Here is an 11474-nt window from a genome sequence, read left to right on the forward strand (position 1 = left end):
TGATTTTTTGAAGGGGTTTTTGTGTCTTTATCTCCTTCAGTTCTGCTCTGATCTTATTTCTTGTCTTCTGCTAGCTTTTGAATTTGTTTGCTCTTGCTTCTCTAGTTCTTTTAACTGTGATGTTAGGGTGTCGATATCAGATCTTTATAGCTTTCTGATATGGGAATTTAGTGCTATAAATTTCCCTCTTAATACTGCTTTAGCTGTGTCCCAGGGATTCTGGTACATTGTATCTTTGTTCTCCTTGCTTTCAAAGAACTTATTTATTTCTGCCTTAATTTCTTTATTTACCCAGTAGTCATTCAGGAGCAGGTTGTTCAGTTTCCATGTAGTTGTGTGGTGTTTAGTGAGTTCCTTAATCCTGAGTTCTAATTTGATTGCACTGTGGTCTGAGAGACTGTTTGTTATGATTTTCATTCTTTTGCATTTGCTGAGGAGTGTTTTACGTCCAATTATGTGGTCAATTTTAGAATAACTGTGATGTGTTCCTGAGAAGAATGCATATTCTGTTGATTTGGGGTGGAGAGTTCTGTAGAGGTCTATTAGGTTCGCTTGGTCCAGAGCTGAATTCAAGTCCTGAATATCCTTGTTAATTTTCTGTCTCGTTGATCTGTCTAATATTGACAGTGGGACGTTAAAGTCTCTCACTGTTACTGTGTGGGGAGTCTAAGTCTCTTTGTAGGTCTCTAAGAACTTATTTTATGAATATGTGTGCTCCTGTATTGGGTGCATATATGTTCAGGACAGTTCGCTCTTCTTGTTGTATTGATCCCTTTACCATTATGTAATGCCCTTCTTTGTCTTTTTTGATCTTTGTCGGTTTAAAGTCTGTTTTATCAGAGGCTAGGATTGCAACCCCCTTTTTTTTCTTTCCATTTACTTGGTAAATATTCCTCCATCCCTTTCTTTTGAGTCTATGTTTGCTTTTGCACGTGAGATGGGTCTCCTGAATACAGCATACTGATGGGTCTTGACTCTATTCAATTTGCCTGTCCATGTCTTTTAATTGGGGCATTTAGTCCATTTACATTTAAGGTTAATATTATGTGTGAATCTGATCCTGTCATCATGATGCTAGCTAGTTATTTTGCACATTAGTTGATTCAGTTTCTTCATAGTGTCATTGGTCTTCATATTTTGGTGTGTTTTGCAGTGGCTGGTACTGGTTTTTCCTTATCATATTTAGTGCTTCCTTCAGGAGCTCTTGTAAGGCAGGTCTGGTGGTGACAAAACACCTCAGCATTTGCTTTTCTGGAAAGGATTTTATTTCTCTTTTGCTTATGAAGCTTAGTTTGGCTGGATATGAAATTCTGGGTTGGAAATTCTTTTCTTTATGAATGTTGAATATTGGCCCCACTCTCTTCTGGCTTGTAGGGTTTCTGCAGAGAGACCCACTGTTAGTCTGATGGGCTTCCCTTTGTAGGTAACCTGACCGTTCTCTCTGGCTGCCCTTAACATTTTTTCTTTCTTTTCAACTTTGGAGAATATGATGATCATGTGTCTTGGGGTTGCTCTTCTTGAGGAGTATCTTAGTGATGTTCTCTGTTTTTCCTTAATTTGAAAGTTGGCCTGTCTTGCTAGGTTGGGGAATGTCTGCTGGATAATATCCTGAAGAGTGTTTTCCAGCTTGTTTCCATTATCCCTGTCACTTTCAGCTACACCAATCAATCGTAGATTTGGTCTTTTCACATAGTCCCATATTTCTTGGAGGCTTTGATCCTTCCTTTTCATCCTTTTTTCTACAATCTTGTCTCCATGCCTTGTATTTGTAAGTTGATCTTAAATCTCTGATATCCTTTCTTCTTCTTGATTGANTTTCTGCAGAGAGACCCACTGTTAGTCTGATGGGCTTCCCTTTGTAGGTAACCTGACCGTTCTCTCTGGCTGCCCTTAACATTTTTTCTTTCTTTTCAACTTTGGAGAATATGATGATCATGTGTCTTGGGGTTGCTCTTCTTGAGGAGTATCTTAGTGATGTTCTCTGTTTTCCTTAATTTGAAAGTTGGCCTGTCTTGCTAGGTTGGGGAATGTCTGCTGGATAATATCCTGAAGAGTGTTTTCCAGCTTGTTTCCATTATCCCTGTCACTTTCAGCTACACCAATCAATCGTAGATTTGGTCTTTTCACATAGTCCCATATTTCTTGGAGGCTTTGATCCTTCCTTTTCATCCTTTTTTCTACAATCTTGTCTCCATGCCTTGTATTTGTAAGTTGATCTTAAATCTCTGATATCCTTTCTTCTTCTTGATTGATTTAGCTATTGATACTTGCGTATGCTTCACGACATTCTCGTGCTGTGTTTTTCAGCTCCATCAGGTCATTTATGTTCCTCTCTAAACTGGTTATTCTAGTCAGCAGTTCCTGTAACATTTTATCAAGTTTCTTAGCTTTCTTTCATTGGGTTAGAACATGCTCCTTTAGCTCAGAGGAGTTTGTTATCACCCACCTTTTGAAACCTACTTCTGTCAATTTGTCAAACTCATTCTCCATTCAGTTTTGTGTCCTTGCTGGAGAGGAGTTGTGATCATTTGGAGGAGAAAAGCATTCTGGTTTTGGAATTTCAGCATTTTGCACTTGTTTTTTCTCATCTTCGTGGATTTATCTACCTTTGATTTTGTGACTGATGACTTTTGGATGGGGTTTTGTGTGGGGTCCTTTATGTTGATGTTGATGTTATTGCTTTCTGTTAGTTTTTCTTCTAATAGGTCCCTCTTCTGCAGGTCTGCTGCAGTTTGCTGGAGGTCTACTCCAGACCCTGTTTGCCTGGGTATCACCAGCGGAGGCTGCAGAACAGCAAAGATTGCTGCCTGCTCCTTCCTCTGGAAGCTTTGTCCCAGAGGGGCACCGGCCTGATGCCAACTGGAGCTCTCCTGTATGAGGTGTCTGTTGACCTCTGTTGGGAGGTCTCTCTCAATCAGGGGGCACGGGAGTCAGGGACCCACTTGAGGAGGCAGTCTGTCCCTTAGCAGAGCTCAAGTGCTGTGCTGGGGGAGAATCCTCCACGTCAGGATCAGCTGCTCTTTTCAGAGCCAGCAGGCAGGAAAGTTTAAGTCTGCTGAAGCTGCACCCACAGCTGCCTTTTCCCCCAGGTGCCCTGTCCCAGGGAGATGGGAATTTTATCTGTAAGCCCCTGACTGGGGCTGCTGCCTTTCTTTCAGAGATGTCCTGCCCAGTGAGGAGGAATCTAGAGAAGCAGTCTGACCATAGTCGCTTTGCTGTACTGTGGTGAATTCTGCCCAGTCTGAACCTCCCGTCCTCCTTAGCACTGTCAGGGGAAAACCGCCTACCAAAGCCTCAGTAATGGCAGATGCCCCTCCCCCAACCAAGCTCGATTGTCCCAGGTTCACTTCAGAGTGCTGTGTGGGCAGTGAGAATTTCAAGCCAGTGGCTCTTTGCCTGCTGGGCTCTGTAGGAGTGGGACCCACTGAGCCAAACCGCTTGGCTCCCTGGCTTCAGCCTCCTCCAGGGGAGTGAAAGCTTCTGTCTTGCTGGGGTTCCAGGTGCCACTCGAGTACAAAAAGTAACTCCTGCAGCTAGCTCGGTGTCTGCCCAAACAGCCACCCAGTTTTGTGCTTGAAACCCAGGGCCCTGGTGGTGTAGGCACATGAGGGAATCTCCTGATCTGCGATTGCAAAAACCATGGGGAAAACGTAGTAGCCAGGCTGGGTTGCACAGTCCCTCATGGCTTCCCTTGGCTGGGGGAGGGAGGTCCCTTGGCTCCTTGTACTTTCTGGGTGAGGTGATGCCCCACCTTGCTTCTGCTCACCCTCCATGGGCTGCATCCACTGCCTAACCAGTCCCAATGAGATGAACTTGGTACCTCAGTTGGAAATGCAGAAATCACCTGCCTTCTCCTTTGGTCTCGCTGGGAACTGGAGACCGGAGCTGTTCCTACTCAGCCACCTTGCCAGATTGGCCAATATTACAAATTATTAATCCTCTTAGGTGTCATCTTTATCTCAGGAGATACAGGCTTAAGTGTTTCGGGTTAAAATGTCATGTTGTCTGCAACATTTTAATGATTAAGGAAATAAATACATTATATACGCATACAAAAAAGTAAAACCAGTATGGCTCACTATCAACAATTGTTGAATTCAGGCAGCTATATAGGCTGCATTGTGCAATTCTTTCAACTTTTTGATATATCTGAAATTTTTTTAAGTAAAAAAGTTGGGAAGAAAAAAGATTTTCTTTTAAAAACTAGTATATTAATATAAATGAATTCAAGTAGAATGATATAATATCAGTTATTAGAAAACCAATTACCACTCAGCTATTGAATCCACCATACTGAGTTAAGAAGAACTTGGTATCTTTTGAATAAGAAAACATAGGCTTTATTGATGCTTGACTACTAGACAAGTTGCACTTGATTAAACTCCTAGTAAATTCAACCAGCTAGTGACTATAATTAGATGACTGGTCGCTTCAATTAATCTGCCTAATGATCTACCTCTGAAAATTGGCCTAATTAATTGAATTGTTCTTATTTTCATGATCACTTTCATTTTCATCATCATAAAGAGTGATCTCTTAAGTACCTAGAATGGATGCTAGGACAACATATTCTTAACTCAAGGAGTCTGTGATATCATTGGGGGAACTAGGAGATATGAACAAAACATAAATAATCAGGCCGGGTGTGGTGGGGCTTGTGTCTGTAATCCCAGCACTTTGGGAGGCCTAGGTGGGTGGATAACCTGGGGTCAGGAGTTCGAGAACAGCCTAGCCAACATGGTGAAACCCCGTCTCTACTAAAAATACAAAACTCAGCTAAGTGTGGTGGTGTGCACCTATAGTCCCAGTTACTCAGGAGGCTGAGGCATGAGAATTGCTTGAACCCGGGAGGTGGAGATTGCAGTGAGCTGAGATTATACCACTACACTCCAGCCTGGGGACAGAGCAAGACTCTGTCCCCAAACAAACAAACAACCATAAATAACCATGCAAGAAAGCAAACTATATATGCTAAATTCATAATATCATAATCTCTTGGGATCTTACCATATAAAACCTGGATGTGTCTTTATTGATCATACAGCCTCATCCCTCACTTTAAAGATAAATGGTTTATTTTTATGTAGTCAAATTTTCAACGTTTTCTTTAAGACTCTGGGATTGTTGCTGTTGGTTCCTTGCTTGTTTGCTGTTATCGTCATACTTAGCACTACTTTTCTACTTCAAGATTAGAGAAAATATTGACCTATAGTTTCTTTCAATACTTTTAAGTTCAATGTCTTACATTTAAATTTTTGAACTACACGAAATTTATTTTGATACAAGAAATGAGGTTTGGCCAGGCGTGGTGGCTCATGCCTGTAATCCCAGCACTTTGGGAGGCTGAGATGGGTGGATCACGAGGTCAGGAGTTCAAAACCAGCCTGGCCAATGTAGTGAAATCCCGTCTCTACTGAAAACACAAAAAAATTAGCTGGGCTTGGTGGCAGGTGCCTGTAATCCCAGCTACTCAGGAGGCTGAGGCAAGAGAATCGCTTAAACCTGGCAGGCGGAGGTTGCATTGAGCAGAGATTGCGCCACTGCACTCCAGCCTGGGTGACAGAGCAAGACTGCGTCTCAATAAATAAATAAATAAATAGACAAATGAGGTTGGACAATAGCTTTATTTTTTTAAAACTCCAAGCCAGCTGCCCAATAATCCATTTTGCCATTGATGTGACTTTATAAACACCCATATGTGCTTTTACTTATTTCTGCTCTCTTCTCTGTTTCATTGATGCACTGGTACTATGCCATTGGAGGCAATACAGCATTATAACGCATTTACAGATATGGAAGAGAAATCCTCCCCTTTTATTTTCATTCAGAAATTATCTGGCTATTCTCACATGTGGTCTTACCCCAGTCAGACCCAACACCTCACTTTTATAACAAATATTTGGTAATGCGCCCTTTGTTATATGAAAGGAGATGATATTTGTGGATAATGTAACCCCAATCTTTGTGATAAACAAAAAGACCCAGCTGATTTCCAAAATGCACCCCAGTTTAGAATCAGTCTGGCAAGTATCGCATGAAATCCTATTGGTATTTGATTGGGATCACACATCATTTGCAAATCAATTTAAGCAACATTTCTATTTTTACAATGTTGTGGCCTCTGGCCCCAATAACAATTATTTCTCTTCATTTATTTATGTCTTTGTGTCTGGGCAGGGTCCTGCCAGGAAACAGACGGCGTGTTAAAGTGAGAAATTGATGAGTTCAGCAAAGTGACTATTTATATATTTGGACAGGATTTAAGGAAGTAAGAAAGGATGATGCAGCACTTCAGAGGGGAGTCTTTCCGACCTCAAGCTGAAGGAGAAGGAACAATTACTGGAATTCAGGGAGGAGAGCATCACCGAACAAGAGCTTCATTAGAGGATTGCGGCCAACACAGGGCCAGGCGGAGGGAGCCAGAGGGAGGCAGGCTCTGCTCTCCCTCCTCCTGCCCTTCAGTTTCCAACCACCGCCTCCCATTGGCCAAACCCAACCAGAAGTCAGTGAGCAAGGGGCTACTGATGAAGCACATATAGCTCAGCCTCCAGGGACACAGAACAGGATAAAAGGCTGGGACAGTGGGTCTGGTGGGGCAAAGAGAAAGCTTGCACCTGCCAGGTGAAGCATTATAGTCCCCATCCTCCCCCCACCACCTTAGTTCTTGTGCATTTCCCATCAGTTTTCTTCCAAAGCATTTCAGATTTCACTGATTTGAATGGAATCTCTTCTTCTATTACCAATTTGGATCAGTAATTATTTACGTATGAGAAAACTATCGATTTTTACATATCATTTGCATAGCAGAGTGGTTTAATAAGGAGACATTTGGTTTTTACTGCCTGTGTGGGTATAACTTGCTGTGTGACTTGAGGCAAATCCAATATTTCTTCTGTTATAAATTCCAGTATTTGTGAAAAATGGGTAATAAGATCTCTATTTTATATAGTTTTAGTATTTAATGAGATAATACATATAAACTCATTAAAACAGTGTCTGGCTCATAACAAACCCTCAATAAATGTCATTTATTACTGTATCTGCTTTTTGAGCTGCTCTATCGCACCATTGACTTTTCAGCCCAGTATATGTTAACCCTGATCATTATCCGCAGATGTCCCCATGCCACACTCTACATCATCCAAATTCTCTCCATGTGGACTAAGTAGATTAAAGAACTTTAAACATAACTACCATATTTTGGCTCTACCTACAAAATGTCCAATAATCAGTTAAGAAGGGAACAATTCTCTTGGGGCCCACACTGTGAGAAGCGAATGCAGCTGAACTTTTTTAAAGGAAAGTAAATGAACCAACTGGTAGCTTTGCCAGTGCTTAAAAACCAGCATCCTCTCCAGCTGCGTCTAAGACAGAATAAGGTAAATTTAGATATGTCTGCAATATATCTATAGAACAGTGGTTCTCAATCTGAGGTGTTTTTGCCCCTTAGGGGATAATTTGCAATGTCTAGAGACATCTGTGATTCTTACAACTGGAAGGGGGCAGTGCTATTGGCATCTAGTGGGTATAGAGCAAGGATGCTACCAAACATCCTACGGTGCAACAGAGAATTATCTGGTCAAAAATGTAAATAGTGCTAAGGGCGAGAAACCCTGCTATAAAAACGAAAGAAGTTTGGTCTATAGGGTTGTTTGGATTTAGACAAGACATTGCCCCAGTAGTGGTGGTAGAAATAAGAGGAACCCGGTGCTTTTGCAAAGCCCATATCTGGGGTGGTTTAAATAATCTCTCCTCCCCCCGCCCCCCGACCTGATCGTTGTAGTTGGAAACTCCAGGGCTGGCTGCCTGGAGTCTTTGTGACTCTACACTTCCTGCCACCCATCATTTCATCTCAGAAGACTCGAGATATAGGATCACTCCATACCATCAAGAAAGGTATTTTAAACATTGGAACACACATAGATAATTTAAGTAGGTAGATGTATGTGCTGTTATAAGGAAGTGGGGAGGAGAGGAGAGGGAACTGAAATCATATGCACAAAATTTTTTTTTAGAATATAAATAAAAAATGTGGTAGTCTAAAATGTCAATTCTTCAAAGATAAAGTTAGACTTTCAGTAACGTTAGAAATGGTTTTCTGGAATATGTCTCCAGTCTACCTAACTTTCAGGAGGTAAATACTGTTAATAGATGTTTCAAGTGCATTTTAAAGCAATGATCCCAGCATGTCTTTAAGCTACAGTATTTTGCTGTCTTTGAAATGTAAAGCTTGATATCTTCTCTTTCTCTTAGTTGATGCTATTGGGTCCATTTCAAGCTGATCTTGGCACCTCTCATGCTCTGCTCTCTTCGACCAGACCTCTACATTCCATTTTGGAAGAAGACTAAAAATGGTAAGAACAGCTCAGAGAACCTTAAAAAGTGTTATCTGTAATCTTTGTGGAAACAACTGAAACCAGCTGGCAAGAGCAATTTTGAAGAATCTGTACTTAGGTTATTTGCTGGGGGAAAGTGCTTCCTGATATTTCATAATTGGCATTAATGAAGGGGGCATTTCACAATTTCAGATTAATCAACACTTGCTCTGTCCAACTTCCTACAAGAATTAAATATGTGCTGTGGGGAGGAGCAGCAGATGTTTGAATTGGGGGCATGGCTTCTATGGATCTCATTTCTTCAGCTTACATTTTTGGCTTTAAAGCCATAACAAATCACTGAATTACTGAAGTTACTTTGTGCTTTTTCCAGCATATGGTGTTGTCTGAATGACTGTGTGGATGAAAGTGTGTAGGCAGGCTCATAGCAATAAAATACGGGAAATCCCCGAGCTTGAGTGCTGTCAAAGAAAACTAAATTTGGACAGTAGATAAAGATACTATCAGGACTATTGCAATCGGCGGAAAGAGACCTCAGTATAGAAAGGGGCTCAATTCTGAATACAGCCAAAGACCAGTAAAGATTTCTGGCCAAGGAGTAGAGTGGGGGTCAGTGGATGGAAAATTACTAAGAGGAAACATCAAGGGTAAAAGGGATTCTGGCTAAACCGACCTGACAGGATTCTTGCTGAAGACAGGCCAGGGTGATCAGACCTCACCTGGGAATGGTGGGGGATGAGGAATTTGATCAGATATTGAGGGTGATCACATACCAAGAAGAGTGGATTATCAATAAAATGACTTAGCAGGATTTCTGCTTAAACTGGGCAATGCAAAGATGGACATGAAGCCCAAAGGCTGAAGCTTAGGGGTGTAGTGGAGCCTGATTAAGTTGAATTAAGGAGAGTCTGTCAGCGCTGGCTCTTCCAGTCACTAGTTGAGGGGTCTTGTGCCTGTCATCAAAGTCCTCTGAAACTCAGTTTCTCTGACTACAAAATAGGCATTAGAATCCCTCCCCAGTTGCCTTCCAGGCCCACTGTGAGGCTCAAATAATAGACTATTTTTCAAGTCATTTGCAAGTGGTATGATGCAAGTGTGAGTTATTAGGTATGCCAAAACTTACTCGGAAAAGACGTCAATGGCCTTTTCTGAAATTATTTTGTCACTTAAATCAGACACATTGTAGATCTGAATGTTGGCTCGTAGGCTCATTTTGTGTCAAAGTTCTAATGAAGCATTAACCATGGGGCTACTGTTACAAAGGAAACAACTGCTTATGGTTTCATTTCCTAGAAACCCAGATATCTATTTTAATGCAAACCTGTGCCCACATCTGTCTTTGCCCCTTGAGGGGTGGCATAATGGGAATGATAGTAATACAGAGAGCCCACATTTCTTGATCACTCAAGTATCATGCTGAGGGCTAGATACACATGATTCTATTTTGGCCTCAAAGTAGCCCGATGAGGTAGAAATAAAGAAACTGGGGCTTTGAGAGGTTAAGGAGCTTGGGTGGCTCTGAAAGCTGTGCTGAAGACTCTTCTGTTCTTCCTAGACCAAGCCCAGCACACACACAATAAAGGTGAGGTTGGATATGATGGCTTCCTACTCAAGTGCAAAGAGGAAATAGTATATCTCTTCTAAGAAAAGACATGAAAATAATTTTCAATATAAGAAATTCAAAAGGCAAAAAAGCACAGGAAAAATATTCAACTGTATTGAGTCATATGTCAGATCCTTTGATCTAGAGATTACACTTTTAGGAACTCTTCTTAAAGAAGTGACCATGAGACTGGATAAAGAAAATGTGGTACACATACACCATGGAATACTATGCAGCCATAAAAAGGAATGAGATCCTGTCCTTTGCAGGGACATTGATGAAGCTGGAAACAATTATCCTCAGCAAACTAACACAGAAACAGAAAACCAAACATTGCATATTCTCACTTGTAAGTGGGAGCTGAACAATGAGAACACATGGACACAGGGAGGGGAGTAACACTCACTGAGGCCTGTCGAGGGAGGGTGGGGCAGGAGAGAGCATTAGGGAAAAAAGCTAATGCATGCTGGGCTTAATACCTAGGTGATGGGTTGATCTGTGCAGCAAACCACCATGGCACATGTTTACCTATGTAACAAACCAGCACATCCTGCACATGTACCCCAGAACTTAAAACAAAACAATAAAATAATTAAAAAAAAAAAGAAGTGATCATGTACATGGAAAACTATTTACCAAGATAGTCTGTGCAACCAGGCAAAAAAAAATCTCATGTCCCGTGTTGGGAAGGGGTGAATTAATTGTAGTATACTCATTAAACGGAATATTATGTAATCATCAAATCATGTTTTTTAAAATAATACTGAATGACCTAAGAAAGCACTCATGGTATAATGTTAAATGAAAAAAGCAAGCTACAAACTGATAAGTGCCATGTATTCCTGATGTTTTTACTTACCTGCTAGACAAATACTAGATGCTTACTAAATGTTGGATAATCTGTGATGATGGTTTACATAAACACATGTGTTGCATATTCTAATTTCACTCAACATCCCTACTTTATAACCATTTTACAGTTAGCAAATCAGAGGTTCATGACATCATGTGATTTATGAAAGTCAGAAAGCTCTTACATGACAGAACAAGGATTTAAAACCAAATTTTTGTATTGACAAAGCCTTGGATATTACTACAATGCTTCTCACCATATGAAATAGATGCAGGTATGGGAAATTACTATTAGAAGGGAACATCTCCCAAAATGTCAATAGTAGTTCAGCAAATTTAAAAGTAAAAACATTATTCTGCTCTTAACCTATAGGAAATTTCTTTATGGCTAAAAAAACAGATATTAAGTAATCCATTTATTAAATTAATATAATCTGATTATTTAAAAATTTGGAGTGCTGTACTAAAATTAAAAATCATAATTACAGATTAACCAGCCAGTACCTCTGCACTCCAAGAATAAATGATGTATATCCCCGAAACTCACCAAAGTTTAGGGCTGGGGTTGGCAAACTATGGCCCATGGGCTATATCCCACTTGCTGTACAGCTCATGAGCTAAGATTGTTTTGTTTTTTAAATTGTTTTTTTTTTTTTTTGAGTTTTTATTTTTTATTTTTTTTG

At 40.6% G+C, this 11474-nt stretch overlaps 1 protein-coding gene across 2 annotated transcripts in view; it reads left to right on the top strand.

Annotated features, from left to right (window-relative positions):
• The first annotated feature begins 7767 nt into the window (after window positions 1–7767).
• TLR7 (toll like receptor 7) overlaps window positions 7768–11474 on the top strand; it is a 23134-nt gene continuing 19427 nt past the window's right edge. Inside the window, exons 1-2 of one of the 2 annotated variants that reach the window (XM_017860185.1) lie at window positions 7768–7896; window positions 8254–8354. In XM_017860185.1, coding sequence (XP_017715674.1) covers window positions 8352–8354 — 3 coding nt within the window. In that variant the 5' untranslated portion in view covers window positions 7768–7896; window positions 8254–8351. Of the gene's footprint in view, window positions 7897–8039; window positions 8135–8253; window positions 8355–11474 lie in introns of those variants that run through there. The other variant, XM_017860186.1, reaches the window with a different exon arrangement.

This window comes from Rhinopithecus bieti, unplaced genomic scaffold (assembly GCF_001698545.2).
Source record: "Rhinopithecus bieti isolate Rb0 unplaced genomic scaffold, ASM169854v2 scaffold_54558, whole genome shotgun sequence".
In the NCBI taxonomy this organism is placed as follows: domain Eukaryota; kingdom Metazoa; phylum Chordata; class Mammalia; order Primates; family Cercopithecidae; genus Rhinopithecus; species Rhinopithecus bieti.